A 21,487-nucleotide genomic window follows, 5' to 3' on the forward strand; every position below is an offset into this window, starting at 1 on the left:
GTATAATAAAAGGCCAGTTCTACCTTTGCAGTTATAAAAACATTAATGCTGTTACGTCACACCAATTAACTTCCTGCCCTCCTTGCTCTCTTTATATAAACTGTGCTTGAACACAAAGGCATTGATTGGATTATCTAATGCAGTTTTCTACCACAGCTGATGTTTTATTCTTATTATCCTCATCAGGTATGTGTAGCGCGCCAACAGATACCGGAGTTAACAGGTTGTTTCATTACAACTTGACAATTCCAAGGAGCCACTGCTGTATTCAGTTTGCTGACTGCTGAAATATTCCAAGCACTGGAGTTAAAGGGACAGTGAAGTCATAATTAAACTTCATGATTCGCATTCAATTTTAAACAACTTTCCAATTTACTTCTGTTATCAACTTTGCTTTGTTCTCTTGGTATCTTTTATTGAAGAGTAAAACTAGATAATTTCATAAAAGCTCAGGAGTGCGCAAGTGTCTAACACTATTGCAGCACTGTATAACAAAGATACAAGTAATGCTGCAAACCAATGCTGCCACAGGGTACTACAGACACGTGCACACTCCTGAGCTCTTATGATCCTACCTATTTTTACTTTTCAATAAAAGATACCAAGAGAACAAAGCAAATTGGAAAGATGTTCAAAATTGTATGCTCTATTTGAATCATGGAAGTTTATTTTTGACTTTACAGCCCTTTTAATAAATACTGCCCTGTACTCTCTAATGGCTGTTAGGATAACCAATGGAGAAAACACTTGTTTCATATCTAATATGATTTTATCATCTATGTATGTTGCAAATCACCTTAAATGTATAGTATATTTACATTTCAATAAATAACTTGTTTTTCTAAAAGTAGGAAAAGAGATTTATAAGATATTAAACTGGACTCACATTAATTTCCGGATTTCCCACCACACACACACACATATATATATATATATATATATATATATATATACATATATATATAAATAAAACAGGAAATGCCCACAAGAATTACATTTTGATCACTGAAACGATAATGACATGTAATGTTATTTAAAAAAATAAAGTAAACTTTGTCTGCTATTACCTGATTTCTCCACCAGCTCTCTGACATCTCTCTTCTCTGGTAAGCCTGAATACCCCAGCCCCCGGCATTCCAAGATGGTCTTTAACTGCCGAAAGCTTAAAGTCACAGGGTCCACCAACTGGCTGGCAAAGATGCCTGATTCATACCACACTATGGTCTCAAAAAACCTGGCCAGCACAAAAAGAATGAGGAAATACAATAGTAGGAAAAATAGCTTGAGCCACATCTTGCAAGTGTCTTCAGTTTTGAAGTTTCCAATGCTGTAAATTGCGGTAGATCACTAGCAGGACTGGACCCAACAACCCCAAAACTGGGTAACGGCACAACCCAGCTGAGCACCCCAACAATCACTAACCCACTAATTTAAGGCGTCTTAAGTGTGAGTGGCAGGTATACGATTCATCCGCTTCATTCCCACAATCCTAAAGTAAACAAACTTCAATAATCTGCTGCTTGGCTTATTGATTCACACATGTAACGCAGCATTGTTAATACAATGATGGGATAATTGACGGCTATACAATGTGTGGGGCTGGCCCTGCTGAGGCATTTATAATCTGCCACTGGGTGATTTAACAAATGTGAGCCTAGACAACATGATTTAGTTTAATCAATTCATGGACAGCAATAACAATTCAGAAATGTTCAGGCTAAAGTAGAAGGAAGCAGAACCGGCTGGAGGGTGCTCACACTTACTGAAAGGCCTGTCTATAGGCCAATGCACTCACAAGACCCTTTGCAATGTCTAAACTACTTTTGCTGCAGCGTGGTCACATTCATTGGGTTTCTCTGGCTGCTAGATTCTCTCACTGAAACTGTCACTGTGGCAGCAGAGTATTCTAAATGATCTTACAGAATCACTAACAAGGTCTGTGTGGCTGCAGGATAGTGTCACTATCAGGGTCCTTCTGGCTATAGGAATATTTCACTAACAGGGCCCCCTCTTGCTGCAGAATGATCTGACAAAGACACTGGTTGCAGGATCACCTCAAACCACACGGCCCCTTTGGCTACAGGGTGATCTTAATGATAGGACCTCTGGCTGCAGGATAGTCTCAATGGCAGGTCCCCTTTTGCTTCAGGATGGTCTCAATGACAGGCCCCCTTTGGCTGCAGGATGGTCTCAATGATAGGCCCCCTTTGGTTGCAGGATGGTCTCAATGACAGGGCCTCTTTGGCTGCAGGATGGTCTCAATGATAGGCCCCCTTTGGTTGCAGGATGGTCTCAATGACAGGGCCTCTTTGGCTGCAGGATGGTCTCAATGATAGGCCCCCTTTGGTTGCAGGATGGTCTCAATAACAGGGCCTCTTTGGCTGCAGGATGGCTAGAACGTCAGGGCCCCTCTGTCTGCAGAATACTGTCACGGTACCCTTATAGTTGCAGGATGGTCATACTGAAAGGGACCTTCTAGTTGCAAGATGCTCTCATAGACAGGATTCTTATAGGTACAGGCAGCTCACACTTACAAGGCTCCTGTTCCTTTGTGACAGGGCACCTTCTGACTGCTGCTGCTCACAGGATCTTTACCCTTTCTGTCACTAGAGACCTTCACACTCCGCCTCCCCGGGTGAGAGGGTCCCAAAAAGGCCTGCGATGTTAGTAACTCTTTCGCAAGCTCTGAAATCCTTAGAAGCGCGTCTACCAATATAATGTTCCCAACCCGGGCCAGGGGGGAGCGCGAAACTGGTATAGCAGGGCAGCAAGCAAAGCAGCGACACAGCAACAGTGACGTCACAGGGCTGCTGACCCCGGCTTGTTTGTGTATGGGAAAGTGGGCAGACCATAGAGAGGGAAGGCGGAGAGAGAGGGTGTGGCTACACAGTGTGAACAAATGACAACAGAGGGATCCTGGCCAACGGGTAAAGAAGTTGACCATAGAGAGGTTGTACATAGACAAGACGCATGCCATTAGCTGGATCATAGAGACGAGAGTATAGTTAGCGCTTACATATATCAATCATTGAGGAAGAAATGCTAGATGGGCTATAGCGGGTGCTGACATGGTGATGTAAAAATGTAAACAAGTAGGTAATTGCGTACACATTCACAAGGGTAAGGGGCAACACAGAAGTGGAGTTCGGGTGACACGTTGTGCAAGTGGTGTCATGCGGTATTTATATCAGTCAGTTTATTAAGCTGCAATCAAGTGTTTATTAGCTGGGGCTACGTACTACTTTTCAATGGAATTATAAATACTAGTATTATACCGTGTGACGTGTGTACTACTCAGTATCTGGAATTGTAACTAACCCACCTAAAGTTGGACACTTTTTCGGTATTTGTTTTTCATTACTCACAACCTAATGGGAATTTTCATGTTAAAAGAAAGCAAAGAAAAAAATATAAAAAGTTAGCTTTGTGTCACTTAGTGACTAATACCCAAACATACCCCTGAATGAGAAGAATTAATGACATCAAAGTTATGATTCTAACTTTGGGATAAGACCCCAGGTAGCCCCCAAAATGCGCTGCCCCTATTCACTCTCATAGGTAATAATACAAATATATAAATTATAAAAACAACTACACTATAAAAAGTAGGTATATTGTCACTTAGTGACTTCTACCCAAGTAAACCCCAGAAATTTAAGACCCTGACTTGGGGACAAAGCCCTACAGGAGCCCCCATATTGCACTGGCCCTATTCACGTTCATAGGTGATAATGGCAAATATACAATATAAACATCTGCCCTATACAAACTTGATTTTGTGTCACTTAGTAAAACACAAGTATACCCTACACTCGGCAGAATCTAATTACATGTAAGCAGATGTTTATATAATGTATGTATTAGCCATTATCACCTATGTGAGTGAATAGGGCAGTGCATTTAGGGGCTCATGAGAGGTCTTATTCCCAAGTTAGGGTCCTAACTTTAGTGCCATTGGATTTACCTGTGATATAGCAATATAGGATAAGAGTTAAAGTAATGTTGATATTGATATGTAATCTAACTTTGACCGGTATAAGGACTGATGTTACTAGTCATGTACTGTAACATACATATGTGATCTAGTTATAATCAGTATAAGGAATAATGTTACTAGTCACATTATGACACTGTTAAATTATAACCTTGATGTTCAAGATAATCAATATTCCCTTTTAGATTGGTATAGGCAGATTATGGGCTCTGGGCTACTTTCCACTACATTCCTAGGTGTTTTTTTTAAAGGTATATACTAGCTAGTGATTCACTGTTAGGAATGCCATTACAAATGAACAACTAACCATGCCATCTGCTTCTGTAACATGCTTGCTTCCTCATTTGCTGACCTGTGTGCCAGAATAAAATATGTACTTTGCTGAACATGCTGATTGTGATGTCTACCTGAAAGAAAAATTCTGTAACAACACCATGTTTTTTTTATAGGGCAGTTGTTTTTATTATGTATGTATTCAGAGTATCTCCTATGAGAGTGGATAGGGGCAGTGCATACTGAGGAGTCCTATTTCCAAGTTAGAGTTCTAACTTTGATTTCGCTGGATTTTGCTGAGTCTGGGGTATACAAGGGTATTAGTCACTAAGTGACACAACTGGTGGTCCTAACTTTAATGTTATCGGATTCTGATGAGTCTGGGGTATACTTGGGCTGTAGTCACTAAGTGACACAAAGCCTAGTTTCTATAGGGCAGATGTTTATATGATGTATGTATTTGCCATTGTCACCTATGAGAGTGAATAAGGGCTATGCGTTCAGGGGGCTCTTGGGGGGGTCTTATCCCCAAGTTAGAGTCCTAACTTTGATTTTTTTTATTATTCTCAGTCAGGGATATGTTTAGATATTAGTCACTAAGTGACACAAAGCTTACATTTTATATATTTTTTTCTTTGTTTTAACATGGAAATCCCCATTAGGTTGTGAATAATGAAAAAGTGTCTAACTTCAGGTGGGTTTGTAATTAAGCAATACATCATATAAGGTTTTATTGCTGTATATTTAATCACTATTTTTGGTCAGTGGTGTCCCTTTCTGTCTTTCTTAAAGGGACACTCAAGTCAAAATTAAACTTCATGATTCAGATAGAGCATGCAATTTTAAACAATTTTTCAATTTACTTCCATTAACAAAATGTGACCCCGGCTTGACGTCATGCATGTATATCTCTATCTATCTATCTATCTGCTCGGTCGAGTATGGCGAGGATGTTGTCTGTGGCGGCGAGGAGGGCGGTCTCGGTGCTGTGGTTGCTCCTGAAACCGGATTGGGAGGGGTCCAGGGTGTGGTTGGCTTCGATGTAGTCAACGAGTTGCGCGTTGATGGACTTCTCGATGACTTTGGCCGCAAAGGGGAGCAAAGAGATTGGGCGATAGTTCTTCGGATAATTGGGGTCAGCTGTGGGTTTTTTCAGTAAGGGTTTTAATTCTGCGTACTTCCAGTCATACGGGAAGGTGTCGATTTCGATGGAGCAGTTGATGGTGCTGCAGAGCTCGGTGATGCGGGCATGGGTCCGAGGGTGCTCCGGAGTGGATCGATCTCATGATTCTGATGGTGTCCTCTGTGGTGAGGGGGCTCCAGATGGTCAGTGGGGGGTAGGCGGTGGTGTGCATTTGGGTGAGGTATCGGTGGGAGTTGGTGGGTAGGCGGTGGTGGGGGAGTTCTGGGGCGCGAAGCTGTCATAGATGTCGACGATCTTGCGGTGGAAGTACATTGCAAGGTTATCGCAGAGGTCCTGGGAGGGCGGGATGTCGTTGGTGTCGCTGTTGGGATTGGAGAATTCCTTGATGACTGTGAATAGCTCCTTGCTGTTGTGGACGTTGGCATTGATTATATCTTGGATGGCTGTCTTCTTGGATGGCTGGTTTTGATGAGGTGGTGATGGGTAGTGATGGCTTCTTTGTAGGCTGTTTTATTTGAGGGGGTTTTGCTGGATCTCCAGGTCCTTTCCAATCGCCTTTAGTGGCGTTTGGAGTCCTGGAGGGCAGGGGTGAACCAACTAGCCTTGTTGGTGGGTTGAGAGGGGCAAGGGTGTTGGCATCTGTGGAGGTAGCTGGGGGGCACTTGTTCTGGGTGGAGTGCAGTTGGTCTTCAGTGATGTTGTTCCAGTTTCTGCGTGGTGGATGGTGCTGCCGGAGGTGTGTGGTGGGTTTGTTGAAGGAAAAATGTATGCAATGGTGGTCGGTCCAATGGAGTTCAGTGATGTGGTTGACTGAGATGTAGTTGCCTGCAGAGAAGATAGGGTCGAGTGTGTGTCCGGCTAAGTGGGCTGGGGAGTTGACGAGTTGCTTTAGTCCGATGGTTCCAAGGTTTTCTAAGAGGCTGGCAGTGTTGTGGTCATTGGGGTTGTCTAGGTCGACGTGTAGGTCATCGAGGAGGATGTAGTCTGTTGAGGGGAGGGCGTGGGGTATGATGAGGTCGGTGATGGAGTCACAGAAGGCAGGACGAGGTCCGGGAGGTCTGTAGATGAGGGTGCAATGGAGGGTAGTGTTGGGACTGACCTGGATCTTGAAGTGTAGGTGTTCCAAGCCTGGTGAGTGGTAGTCGGAGCTGGTTGTGACGTGGAGGGAGTTTTTGTGGACGATGGCGATGCCTCCTCCCGGTTGGTTGCTACGGTCCTTGTGGGAGATCTTGTATCCGTCGGGGATGGCGATGTCCGGCATTGATGTGGGGTTCAGCCAGGTTTCAGTAAGGAAGGCAACATCTGGGGAGGTGGAGTTGAGCAGGTTCCAGATTTCGACGGCGTGCTTGCGGACAGAGCGGGTGTTGAGGAGGATGCAGTTGAGGTGGTTGTGGTTGTTTTTGCGTGAGGTGTCTGACAGGTTAGTGGTTCGGAGGGAGGCGAAGGCGTGTGAGGTGACTGACAGGTTAGAGGTTCGGAGGGAGGAGAAGGCGCAGTTGCGGCAGGTGAAGGGTCCTATGGTGTTCGTCTGGGATGCATGGTGGCAGGCAGATGATCTACCGGTGTTGAGATGGAGGTGCTGGCGTCGTAGTGGCGATGGTTGTGGCAGCCAGGGTTAGTGGCGCTCGACGCAGTCCAGGCGCGGACGGGCGCAAACGGGCTTGCCTTTGGCGCGCAGAAACTTCCATTAAATAGGTGCTGGGAGGTGGGAGGGCTGGGAGGCGGGGGCAGGGCAGTGGCTGTAGGAAGAAAGTTAACAAAGGGAGTTACCTGTGCTGTGCTGGTAGGCGGGGGGAGGGCAGTGACTGTGGCATGGGAGAGACAAGCAGGAAGGAGAGCAGGCTAGAAGAGGCTGCAGTCACGTATACGCCCTTGGGAACGACAAATGCCGATGATTAGCTATAGAAGGAGGCTGAACAGATGATGCGTAATTCCGATTGTATACCCAGCACCCATGCTTGGTGTTTCAAGGGGGCGTTGGTCAGCCTTAGTAAACTGTGATTGGCTGATCTTACAAAAGGGACTGTGTATAAGACTAGGTGGCACCCGGGCTTCGGCTTATTCAATTTTAATTTTAACATTGACAAAGGCTGCTTAGACAGCCGAAACGCATCTGTTTAAACTTATCTCATTACTTAATTTGTACTTCACCCCTGACGCCTGATGCCGACGGCTGCAGATATCGGCCAGGAAACAGGGGGGTGTTTGTACTATTGTATTTTGTATTGTGTTTGACTAGTTGGTTATCTGGGAAACATTGTTTTTCCCTTTTATTTTAATAGATACATTAAAGAATTGTGATATACATTTAAGGTATATCCCTTCCTACCCTCTGACCCTTTAAAAGGCTTCCTTTTGCATCACTTCCTTGCCTGATTATTGAAGCTATACAGCTATACAGCCACATCGTATATGCCTCTCTTCCAGGTCATCATATCACTTCAGTCCTACTTCGTTGGCGTATTATCCATGTTCTGAGCACTTTCAGTTACAGCGTTTGTGAACTCGCTCCTCACCCTGATATCCACAATAGTTCTATCGGAACTAACCTGTCACTGAAATCCTCCGGACCTGACAGGCAGCCTCAGCTATTTCATCCACAGCTGATCGGAGACCAATTCCCGGGAGACCGGAAGTGAGTCACACACACTCGCATCAAGCAGCCACACATAACGCTGCATAGCGTTTCAGGTAAAACGAACCCTTACTATTTTTGGCACACTGTACACGGTACATTGCCTGCTTACTTCAAAGGTAACTATAAAATTACATGCCAACTCTTCCTTATAGCTTACGCTAATCGCATTTGCAGGACATGTAATATATGTTGCTTTCTCTGGAGACTTTGTCTACTCGTTACTGCTGCATCATATGAACTGCTGAATGTTTGTATATAGAGAATGAGTGTGTGTGTGTGAAGTTAGACCCAAGAACCAACGCATCTTACTCTAACAATTGTTATACTACCTATAGTCAATTATACTGTATAATTTACCAGACGCTGTGACTGGACTAAATCTTCATTCTATCTAATAAGAGATTGATACTTACCTCGCTCTGAGTACCACATGATTTATTTTGAAGCCTGCATTACAGTTTAGCAATTACTGTTTATTAAAACCGCTCACAGTGTCTCATCCCTGTTATCTCAGATATTTCCAGGGTTTGTACACTCTAGAGCAGAGCTTTCCAAACTTTTCATGTTGGAGACACACTTTTTAGACCTACATCATTTTGCGACACAGTAATTCAGTTGTACTAGCAAACAGGAGGTTAAACTAAATTGTTTTAAGAGATAGGGACACATACATAAATGGTATAATGACGAAATGTATTTACAAGTTACCGTATGTAAGTGCAAGAATTAAAAAAAAGTTTAACAACACCAATAGCTACTTACTATTTTAATGGGATGTATGAGGTTGATGGGATGAACACAATTTCTGAATATTTGGTGGAATATTAAAGACACTTGCATTTTTATCATGAAGCACTTTTAAGCGTCCCCTTCCTATCCATATATCAAGAGCAGGAGCAGCAATGCACTACTGGAAGCTAGCTGCAAAAAACATCCCTTTGACTTCTGACTTCAGTTCAGCGTTTAAGTTGCTGCCCTCAGAGCTCGGTGAGTCTGATTGACTACTGCCTGCGCTGCAAAAACACTGCTGTCGCACTCACTGACTACACGTGCAATCAAAGCCAATTAAGGAGACTACACATGAAGTCAGGAGTCAATGTGCCGCCAAAGCCGCCAATCGGAATAGTTTCAGTTCCCACTGAGCTGCACCAATAGGTTAAGATGATCTGTGACCCCCTAGGTATCCGTCATGTGTCAACCATGTGATATGCGTAGCAGGCAGGCGGAAAGTCAGAAACAAAAAAAAAAAATGTTTAAAAATTAAATTTAAAAAAATTTGTGCTGAAGCAGGGACACACCTACACACTGCTGCCGACACACTAGTGCAGAGCTTTCCAAACTTTTCATGTTGGAGACACACTTTTTAGACCTACATCATTTTGCGACACAGTAATTCAGTTGTACTAGCAAACAGGAGGTTAAACTAAATTGTTTTAAGAGATAGGGACACATACATAAATGGTATAATGACGAAATGTATTTACAAGTTACCGTATGTAAGTGCAAGAATTAAAAAAAAGTTTAACAACACCAATAGCTACTTACTATTTTAATGGGATGTATGAGGTTGATGGGATGAACACAATTTCTGAATATTTGGTGGAATATTAAAGACACTTGCATTTTTATCATGAAGCACTTTTAAGCGTCCCCTTCCTATCCATATATCAGGAGCAGCAATGCACTACTGGAAGCTAGCTGCAAAAAACATCCCTTTGACTTCTGACTTCAGTTCAGCGTTTAAGTTGCTGCCCTCAGAGCTCGGTGAGTCTGATTGACTACTGCCTGCGCTGCAAAAACACTGCTGTCGCACTCACTGACTACACGTGCAATCAAAGCCAATTAAGGAGACTACACATGAAGTCAGGAGTCAATGTGCCGCCAAAGCCGCCAATCGGAATAGTTTCAGTTCCCACTGAGCTGCACCAATAGGTTAAGATGATCTGTGACCCCCTAGGTATCCGTCATGTGTCAACCATGTGATATGCGTAGCAGGCAGGCGGAAAGTCAGAAACAAAAAAAAAAAATGTTTAAAAATTAAATTTAAAAAAATTTGTGTGAAGCAGGGACACACCTACACACTGCTGCCGACACACTAGTGTGTCCCGACACACAGTTTGGAAAGCACTGCACTAGTGTGTCCCGACACACAGTTTGGAAAGCACTGCTCTAGAGCAACAACTCACTTAAAGGGACAGTAAAGTCAAAATTAAACTTTCATGATTCAGATAGGGCATGTAATTTTAAACAACTTTCCTATTTACTTTTATCATCAAATTTGCTTTGTTCCCTTGGTGGTATTTTTGAAAAGCTAAACCTAGCTAGGCTCAAACTGATTTCTAAACCGTTGAAAACCGCCTCCTAGCTCAGAGCATTTTGAAAGTTTTTCACAGTTAGACTGTGCTAGTTCACATGTGTCATATAGATAACATTGTGCTCACTCCCGTGAAGTTATTTAGGAGTCTTCACTGATTGACTACACTGCATGTCTGTCAAAGGCACTTAGATAAGGAGGCTGTCTGCAAAGGCTTAGATACAAGGAAATCACATAGGTAAAAAGTATATTAATATAACTGTGTTGGTTATACAAAACTGGGGAATGGGTAATAAAGGGATTATCTATCTTTTTAAATAAGATAAATTTTGGTGTAGACTGTCCTTTTAATATACGTGACCAGTACTTAGTATAGGAGATTCATCACAAGAATATAGTTTTAAATATTCTCTTTACTTTCACATTAGGGAAGAGTGCTTATTTTAAACCCCCACTTTGGTAGGATCTTCTCCTACCGCTTGATTTTCCTTTTTAAAGGGATTGTAAGTTCCCACGGGAATAGGGCCCTCAATTCCCCCTGTATTTTTCTGTAAAATGTTGTCTTTTATTGTATTGTTTCTCTGTTGTACTTTTATCCTTGTTCCCATGGGAAGTCTGTTGACGCTTTATAAATAAAGAATAATAACAATAATAATATTCTAATTCTAAAATTACATGCTCTCATTAATTTTTGTGACTGATCCTAACCACCCAAATGAATAAAATACATAGGTGAAGTGGTGCTTGGAAAATGCAAACATTGTAGCTACAAAACATGACAACAACCAGTGATTAGTGAGTTGTGAACTTCTGCGACTGTCACTCTTGATTTCCTTACTGCAGAGCTTTCCAAACTTTTCATGTTGGTGACACACTTTTTAGACCTACATCATTTCGCGACACAGTAATTCAGTTGTACTGGCAAACAGGAGGTTAAACTAACTTGTTTTAAAAGATACGGGCACATACATAAATTATATAATAACAAAATGCATTTACAAGTAACAGTATTGTATGTGCAAGAATTAAAAAAAGTCTAATAACACCAATAGCTACTTACTATTTTAATGGGATGTATGAGGTTGATGGGATGAACACAGTTTCGGAATATTTGGTGGAATATTAGATAAAGACACTCACATTTCATCATCAAGCATTTTTAAGCTTCCACTTCCTATCCATATATCAAGAGCAGGAGCAGCAATGCACTACTGGGAGCTAGTTGCAAAAAAAATCCCACTGACTTCTGACTTTAGCTCAGCGTTTAAGCTGCCACCCTCAGAGCTCTGTGAGTCCGACTGACTACTGCCCGAGCAGCAAACACACTGCTGTCCCACTCACTGACTACACTTGCAGTCACGAGCCAATTAAGGAGACTACACGTGCAGTCAGGAGCCAATGTTCCGCCAATAGTAATAGTTTCAGTTCCCACTGAGCTGTGCCAATTGGTTAAGATGATCTGTGACCCACTAGGTATCAATCACGTGTCAATCATGTGATATGCGTAGCAGGCAGGTGGAAAGTCAGAAACCAAAAAACAATAATAAAAAAAAAAAATTAAATGTAAAAATTTTGTGCTGAAGCAGGGACACACCTACACACTGCTGCCGACACACTAGTGTGTCCCGACACACAGTTTGGAAAGCACTGCCTTACTGGTTCCATTCTTGTCTGGAACTACAACATTCTAAGTAGGACTTTATGTATTTAACACCTTTGCGGGGTAAACTCCTAGTTGTCTAGGGTCAGTAATGCAAAAATGATGTGCTATTGTAATAGAGTGTCCTTTTTCATTATAATGTCCCTTTAATTTTAACTCTTCTTTATTTGTAAGTTGCCAACATATTCAGCTGTGCTTTACAGAGGGTACAATAAATAAACCAGACAGAAGGATTACACAGTTCTGCTCCCTAGACGGTTTACAGTCTAAACGGCAGTTGGAGACAAAAGGTGTGACTTCCCATAACCACCTGTTTGTTTGATGATGTTGTTGTCTCTTTGTGTCCAAAGGTCATAACATTATACTGGAAAGGAAAGCCATAATATACAAAGTTCAACAAAATACGGCAACATCTTTTATTTCACAACATCTGATTATTGTTTTATTCAGATGACAACATATTGTATTAAGTTCCCTATGTCATAAGAAAATAATGATGTTCAGTAGTGATAACACCACATATTTAACCCCTTTACCCAATTAGAAGTATATAAACATCATGCGGTACAAAGCTCATTGTCTCACATACTGTATACACTCATGTGAAAAAGAAAGTACATCCTCTTTGAATTCTATGGTTTTACGTATCAGGACATAAATCTTCTGGTCCATAGCAGGTCGTAAAATTAGGTAAATACAACCTCAGATGAACAGCAACATGGCATATTGCACTGTGTCATGATTTATTTAACAAAATTAAAGCCACAATGGAGAAGCCATGTGTGAAAAACTCAGTACACCCTAACTGCTTCCATAGGAATTAAGAAGCTAAGTAGCAGCCAGGTGTTGCTAATCAAATGCTCTTGATTAGTTGATCATCAGCAAGTGTGACCACCTCTATAAAAGCCAATGTTTTAGAATTTTGCTGGTCTGGAGTTTTCAGGTGTGTGTTAACACAATGCCAAGGAGGAAAGGCATGATCTTGGAGAAGCAATTGTTGCTACCCATCAATCTGGGAAGGGTGGTAAGGCCATTTCCAAACAATTTAAAGTCCATCATTCTATAGTGAGAACGATTATTCACAAGTGGAAACTAGGGTTGCACCGATACTAGTACATACTAGTATCGGTATCTGTGCCGATACCAAGTATTTGCATGAGTACTTGTACTCGTGCAAATGCACCGATACTTAAACCGATACCTCCACTTCCTAACCATATGTCATCTTGTGACGTTTTTCAAACTGCATGTTCCCATTTCATTTTAAGCTGGAGTGGAGACTTAACTAAAAATTGTTCACTTCTTTTCTGCCAATACAAATTGCTGTTGTTTGTATTATTGTACGTCAGAGCAGTGCTCCAAAAGCTGCTACTTTACAGCTTGAAGCCTGCCTTGGAGAAATCACTGAACCTTATTCAGACAAACCCCTGAAGTACTGTGCAGTTAATAAACTGAGATTTAATGGCCTAAAAATATCTTTCTGACCCATGCAGTAGTGTGAAAAGTGAATGACTGTTCAGCTTAGCGTCAAACGCCCTTACTGATAGCAGAAACAGACTTATAGCTGAACATGCAGAGAACTTGCCACTTGCTAGATTGCCTGTTATACTGCTTGTTCTCATATTGCACAATTATGCTCAAAACATACTGTACTCTGAGGAACATCCTTAGCCAGGGCTGGACTGGGAATAAAAAGAAGTCCTGGAAAAATATGAAGACCAGCCCTATTTTCTGTTGAGTCAGTAGAATGCAAATGCCCCATTTTTCTCAAAGGGGATTACTGGGACACTCCTTCCCCAATATTTGTTTCAGAATTAAATTATATTACTTTGTATTAAGTGCAAATGTCAGATTGATGTTATATAGGGACCCTACACAACCCAATGGCATCCAGGAAATCACCCCTTTAAATTGTAGCTTTACAGCCCCAGCTACTGCAGCTGTTACTTATTGTTGTTATTATTAATATATTTTATTGTAGTATTTTTATTTATAAACATGTTCTGTGAACTTTGTGACAACAAGCACATTATTAAAAAAGCAGGAATGTGATGTATAGGAGCCGGCCCATTTTTGGTTGAGAACCTGCATTATGCTTGCTTATTGGTGGGTAAATGTAAGCCTCCAATAAACAAGCGCTATCCATGGTGCTGAACATAAAATGAGCTGGCTGTTAAGATTTATATTCCTGCTTTTAAAATAAAGATAGCAAGAGAACGAAGAAAAATTGATAATAGGAGTAAATTAGAAAGTTGATTAAAATGTCATGCTTTATCTGAATCATGAAAGAAAAAATGTGGGTTCAGTGTCCCTTTAAGTAGAGAATAAAACAATTTTAAAGTTTTATATAATATTGCAGCAGTTGAAAATTAAATTGCAAATTAACTGCTTCCTTTTCTCTTGGTCTTACATCACATACTTATAAGGTAAAAATGAAGTAATAAAAAGGTGCATTGCTCACAAGAATGTCTTGCATTCAGAAGTCACAGCTTTGCAGCCCGGGAAAAGCTAGGGGTCGGGGTTGAAAAAATCCTTGTGAGCCACTCATAATCAATGCACTGCTACTTTCCATCACTGGTCTGTATTTGACTGTTCTCTTCAAACAGCACTTTTATCTGGCTGCACTGTTTTAAGGAAAACTTACACAGTGCAGCCAGGGCAAAACTCTGTTTGAAGAAGACAGTCTAATGTGGAGCAGTGCTGCAAAGTGAAAGTGCTAACAGTTCCTGCATGTGTCCCATACTTTCTGCAGTCATGCTGCATTTTCTGCAATGACTGCCCCGATCACAGCATGTTCTGCCTTGGGGGATGGCTGAAAAGAATCAAGGTGTTGCAATGGCCCAGTCAAAGTTCAGACTTCAACCCTATTGTAATGCTGTGGCTGGACCTTAAAGGGACATTATACACTAGATTTTTGTTTGTATAAATGTTTTGTAGATGATCCATTTATATAGCCTATACAGCTTTTTTTTTTTTATTTAAATGTATAGCTTATTTTTAAATAACATTGTGCTGATTTTCAGACTCCTAACCAAGCCACAAAGTTTTAGGAGAACACTGATGTATACCTACTCCAGCTTGCTCCTGTTTGTGTAAAGAGTCTTTTCATATGCAGAGGAAGGGGGGGGATGTCTGCTTTTTTGCTATAGAACTACTTGCAGTGGGTGTTCCAGCTAACCTTTTCAACAGTGCTAAACTGGGAGCCTCTAAGTAAGTTTTTAAATGGTTTTATACTGGATTTTTAGATCAGTATCTGTGCATATTATTCTTTATAGTAGTGTCTACTATCACCTGAACATCTCTATGTAAAAAAGGGAGATATTTATCTCAAAATGTCCAAAAGTATTCACACCCCATTGTAAAGGACTTTAAGCAGCAAATCAGTGTGTCTGTCCCGGGACCGATAAAGGGAGTGGGCCTCATGTTTTAGGAAGTTTACTATGAAATCTCATGAGAGTTAAGTGAAATCTCATGAGATCACAGTGAGAGAGTTCATGACCTCAGCACTGTTGATGCTGATTGGCTGCAGTTCATTTCTTAATTTTTTTACCTGCAGCTGGGCAGTAGTTGAAGTATAACTTTTTACACAGGACTCACTCTGGTGAGCTGAGGAAATTGTGATGTAAAATATCTTCCTTTTTTACATTGAGATGCTCAGGTGATATTTTCCTGTCAGCTTTTTACAGTTATACTGCATCACTTTCAAGTGATTTAGCATATGAGTATTATGTCCCTTAAATTAAAATTGGTGTATATTATTATTATTATACTTTATTTATGAAGCGCAAACATATTCTGCAGCGCTGTCCATGGATACAATTCATATATATATTAAGATGCCAGATCTTAACAAATAGTAACACTGTATGTGGTGCCACTGTCTGTAACAATCATCTGCTGGTGCCAGCGGGAGGTGTGGGATGGAAAGGGGGAAACGGGTGGGTGGCCCAGTGGTAGATGGGGGAGGCAGTAGGATGGGTCCTACACTGCAGAAAAAAAATTTGAGAGAGGGAGGGATGGGGAGCTACGACCACTACACTACAGAAAAATAACAACAACAACAAAATTATATATATATATATATATGTATACTATAAGGCACTGGCAGACAGGGATCAGGGAGGTGGGAGGATCACTACACTGCAGAAAGAAATATATGTAAGAAACCCCTCCTAAACTGCATACTGGCAGACTTTCTGCCACTACCTAAGATATGATTGCATTTGGCAGTGAAATGTTAGCATGAAATATACCAAAATGGGCCTAGATCAATACCTTGGGTTGTCTACTTAAAAAAAAATATATACATTTGACAGGTAAATAAAACAAAGCTCTATTTCTGTTTAAATGGAGTGACAGCAAAAATGCTAAAAAATCTCTGGTATTTTGGGCAAGTTTTCTCTGAAATTCCAGGTAGTGAAGACGTTAATCTTAATAGAGGATGCAATGTTAACTTTCCAAAATTATTTCGATGATCTAATTTTCTTCATTCTCTTGGTATCCTTTGTTGAAAAATAATACCTAGGTAGATTTAGTAACATCAATACACTACTGGGAGCTAGCTGCCCATTGGTGGTTGTACATAAATACCTTGTCATTGGCTCAATCAATGTGTTAAGCCAGCGCCCAGTAATGCATTGCTGCTCCTTCAACAAAGTATACCAGGAGTATAAAGCAAATTAGATTAATTGCGGGTTTAAACATACAGTAGAGCAGGATCAATAGTGTTAAAATTAGTTGCTCTAATGAATTGGATTATGTAATTTTCCTATTATTATAGCCCTTTAAATTCCACAGAATTCACTACAGCCTCTCTTGGGGCAGTGGACCAACTACAATTGTCAGATATAAATCACTAAACAAATAAATAATAAGATTTATAATAGATGTTTCTTCTGTTAAGTGTGATCAGTCCACGGGTCATCATTACTTCTGGGATATTACTCCTCCCCAACAGGAAGTGCAAGAGGATTCACCCAGCAGAGCTGCATATAGCTCCTCCCCTCTACGTCACTCCCAGTCATTCTCTTGCACCCAACGACTAGATAGGATGTGTGAGAGGACTATGGTGATTATACTTAGTTTTATATCTTCAATCAAAAGTTTGTTATTTTAAAATAGCACCGGAGTGTGTTATTACCTCTCTGGCAGAGTTTGAAGAAGAATCTACCAGAGTTTTTGCTATGATTTTAGCCGGAGTAGTTAAGATCATATTGCTGTTTCTCGGCCATCTGAGGAGAGGTAAACTTCAGATCAGGGGACAGCGGGCAGATGAATCTGCATAGAGGTATGTAGCAGCTTTTATTTTCTGACAATGGAATTGATGAGAAAATCCTGCCATACCGATATAATGTCATGTATGTATACTTTACACTTCAGTATTCTGGGGAATGGTACTTCACTAGAATTACACTGTAAGAAATACATAAAGCTGTTTAATAACTAAAGATTATGTTTAACGTTTTTGCTGGAATGTAAAATCGTTTTCATTTGCTGAGGTACTGAGTGAATAAATGTTTTGGGCACTATTTTTCCACTTGGCAGTTGCTTAATCTTTTTTCTGACAGTTTCTGTTCTCTCTCACTGCTGTGTGTGAGGGGGAGGGGCCGTTTTTTGGCGCTTTTGCTACGCATCAGATATTTCAGTCAGCAGCTCATTGTATTTCCTAGCATGATCCGGTTCATCTCTACAGAGCTCAGGGGTCTTCAAAACTTATTTTGAGGGAGGTAATTTCTCTCAGCAGAGCTGTGAGAATTATAGTTGACTGAGACAAAAAACGTTTATTCTGTAATTTGTTTCCTGCTTTCAGAATTTGTTATCTTTGCTAATGGGATTAAACCTTTGCTAAAGTTGTGTTGTTTATAAGGATTGAGGCTATAACTGTTTCAATTTATTAATTTTCAACTGTCATAGATCTTCTGTGGTTCTTAAAGGCACAGTACGTTTTTAATATTATTCTAATTGAATTGTATTCCAGGTTGCAAGTTTATTTGCTAGTGTGTTAAACATGTCTGATTCAGAGGAAGATACCTGTGTCATTTGTTGCAATGCCAAAGTGGAGCCCAATAGAAATTTATGTACTAACTGTATTGATGCTACTTTAAATAAAAGTCAATCTGTACAAATTGAACAAATTTCACCAAACAACGAGGGGAGAGTTATGCCGACTAACTCGCCTCACGTGTCAGTACCTGCATCTCCCGCTCGGGAGGTGCGTGATATTGTAGCGCCGAGTACATCTGGGCGGCCATTACAAATCACATTACAGGATATGGCTACTGTTATGACTGAAGTTTTGGCTAAATTACCAGAACTAAGAGGTAAGCGTGATCACTCTGGGGTGAGAACAGAGTGCGCTGATAATATTAGGGCCATGTCAGACACTGCGTCACAGGTGGCAGAACATGAGGACGGAGAACTTCATTCTGTGGGTGACGGTTCTGATCCAAACAGACTGGATTCAGATATCTCAAATTTTAAATTTAAACTGGAAAACCTCCGTGTATTACTAGGGGAGGTGTTAGCGGCTCTGAATGATTGTAACACAGTTGCAATACCAGAGAAAATGTGTAGGTTGGATAAATATTTTGCGGTACCGGCGAGTACTGAGGTTTTTCCTATACCTAAGAGACTTACTGAAATTGTTACTAAGGAGTGGGATAGACCCGGTGTGCCGTTCTCACCCCCTCCGATATTTAGAAAAATGTTTCCAATAGACGCCACCACACGGGACTTATGGCAAACGGTCCCTAAGGTGGAGGGAGCAGTTTCTACTTTAGCTAAGCGTACCACTATCCCGGTGGAGGATAGCTGTGCTTTTTCAGATCCAATGGATAAAAAATTAGAGGGTTACCTTAAGAAAATGTTTGTTCAACAAGGTTTTATATTGCAACCCCTTGCATGCATTGCGCCGATCACGGCTGCAGCGGCATTCTGGATTGAGTCTCTGGAAGAGAACATTAGTTCAGCTACTCTGGACGACATTACGGACAGGCTTAGAGTCCTTAAACTAGCTAATTCATTCATTTCGGAGGCCGTAGTACATCTTACTAAACTTACGGCGAAGAATTCAGGATTCGCCATTCAGGCACGCAGGGCGCTGTGGCTAAAATCCTGGTCAGCTGATGTTACTTCTAAGTCTAAATTGCTTAATATACCTTTCAAAGGGCAGACCTTATTCGGGCCCGGGTTGAAAGAGATTATCGCTGACATTACAGGAGGTAAAGGCCATGCCCTGCCTCAGGACAAAGCCAAAGCTAAGGCTAGACAGTCTAATTTTCGTTCCTTTCGTAATTTCAAAGCAGGAGCAGCATCAACTTCCTCTGCACCAAAACAGGAAGGAGCTGTTGCTCGCTACAGACAAGGCTGGAAACCTAACCAGTCCTGGAACAAGGGCAAGCAGACCAGGAAACCTGCTGCTGCCCCTAAAACAGCATGAATTGAGGGCCCCCGATCCGGGATCGGATCTAGTGGGGGGCAGACTTTCTCTCTTCGCCCAGGCTTGGGCAAGAGATGTCCAGGATCCCTGGGCGCTAGAGATAATATCTCAGGGATACCTTCTGGACTTCAAATACTCTCCTCCAAGAGAGAGATTTCATCTGTCAAGGTTGTCAACAATCCAGACAAAGAAAGAGGCGTTTCTACGCTGCGTACAAGAGCTCTTGTTAATGGGAGTAATCCATCCAGTTCCACGATCGGAACAGGGACAGGGGTTTTACTCAAATCTGTTTGTGGTTCCCAAAAAAGAGGGAACTTTCAGACCAATCCTGGACTTAAAGATCCTAAACAAATTCCTAAGAGTTCCATCGTTCAAGATGGAGACTATTCGGACAATTTTACCTATGATCCAAGAGGGTCAGTACATGACCACTGTAGATTTAAAAGATGCTTACCTTCACATACCGATTCACAAAGATCATTACCGGTACCTAAGGTTTGCCTTCCTAGACAGGCATTACCAGTTTGTGGCTCTTCCATTCGGATTGGCTACAGCTCCAAGAATCTTCACAAAGGTTCTGGGTGCTCTTCTGGCGGTACTAAGACCGCGGGGAATCTCGGTAGCTCCATACCTAGACGACATTCTGATACAAGCTTCAAGCTTTCAAACTGCCAAGTCTCATACAGAGTTAGTACTGGCATTTCTAAGGTCACATGGATGGAAGGTGAACAAAAAGAAAAGTTCACTCGTTCCACTCACAAGAGTTCCCTTCCTGGGGACTCTTATAGATTCTGTAGAAATGAGGATTTACCTGACAGAGGACAGGCTAACAAGACTTCAAAGTGCTTGCCGCACCCTTCATTCCATTCAACACCCGTCAGTGGCTCAATGCATGGAGGTAATCGGCTTAATGGTAGCGGCAATGGACATAGTACCCTTTGCACGCTTACACCTCAGACCACTGCAACTGTGCATGCTAAGTCAGTGGAATGGGGATTACTCAGACTTATCCCCTTCTCTGAATCTGGATCAAGAGACCAGAAATTCTCTTCTATGGTGGCTTTCTCGGCCACATCTGTCCAGGGGGATGCCATTCAGCAGACCAGACTGGACAATTGTAACAACAGACGCCAGCCTTCTAGGTTGGGGTGCCGTCTGGAATTCTCTGAAGGCTCAGGGACAATGGAGTCAGGAGGAGAGTCTCCTGCCAATAAACATTCTGGAATTGAGAGCAGTTCTCAATGCCCTCCTGGCTTGGCCCCAGTTGACAACTCGGGGGTTCATCAGGTTTCAGTCGGACAACATCACGACTGTAGCTTACATCAACCATCAGGGAGGGACAAGAAGCTCCCTAGCTATGATGGAAGTATCAAAGATAATTCGCTGGGCAGAGTCTCACTCTTGCCACCTGTCAGCAATCCACATACCGGGAGTGGAGAACTGGGAGGCGGATTTCTTAAGTCGTCAGACTTTTCATCCGGGGGAGTGGGAACTCCATCCGGAGGTCTTTGCCCAAATACTTTGACGTTGGGGCAAACCAGAGATAGATCTCATGGCGTCTCGACAGAACGCCAAGCTTCCTCGTTACGGGTCCAGATCCAGGGATCCAGGAGCAGTCCTGATAGATGCCCTGACAGCACCTTGGGACTTCAGGATGGCTTACGTGTTTCTACCCTTCCCGATGCTTCCTCGATTGATTGCCAGAATCAAACAAGAGAGAGCATCAGTGATTCTAATAGCACCTGCGTGGCCACGCAGGACTTGGTACGCAGACCTGGTGGACATGTCATCCTGTCCACCTTGGTCTCTACCTCTGAAACAGGACCTTCTGATACAGGGTCCCTTCAAACATCAAAATCTAACTTCTCTGAAGCTGACTGCTTGGAAATTGAACGCTTGATTTTATCAAGACGTGGGTTTTCTGAGTCAGTTATTGATACCTTAATACAGGCTAGGAAACCTGTTACCAGAAAGATTTACCATAAGATATGGCGTAAATACCTATATTGGTGTGAATCCAAAGGTT

At 41.8% G+C, this 21,487-nt stretch overlaps 1 protein-coding gene across 3 annotated transcripts in view; it reads right to left on the reverse strand.

Annotated features, from left to right (window-relative positions):
- Window positions 1-2,822, reverse strand: part of RNF103 (ring finger protein 103) — a 152,060-nt gene extending 149,238 nt beyond the window's left edge. The window contains exon 1 of one of the 3 annotated variants that reach the window (XM_053704281.1): window positions 1,068-2,789. In XM_053704281.1, coding sequence (XP_053560256.1) covers window positions 1,068-1,293 — 226 coding nt within the window. In that variant the 5' untranslated portion in view covers window positions 1,294-2,789. Of the gene's footprint in view, window positions 1-1,067 lie in introns of all 3 variants that reach the window. The other 2 variants (XM_053704278.1, XM_053704280.1) reach the window with 2 other exon arrangements.
- Between the last annotated feature and the right edge of the window lie 18,665 nt (window positions 2,823-21,487).

This window comes from Bombina bombina, chromosome 2 (assembly GCF_027579735.1).
Source record: "Bombina bombina isolate aBomBom1 chromosome 2, aBomBom1.pri, whole genome shotgun sequence".
Taxonomy (NCBI): Eukaryota; Metazoa; Chordata; class Amphibia; order Anura; family Bombinatoridae; genus Bombina; species Bombina bombina.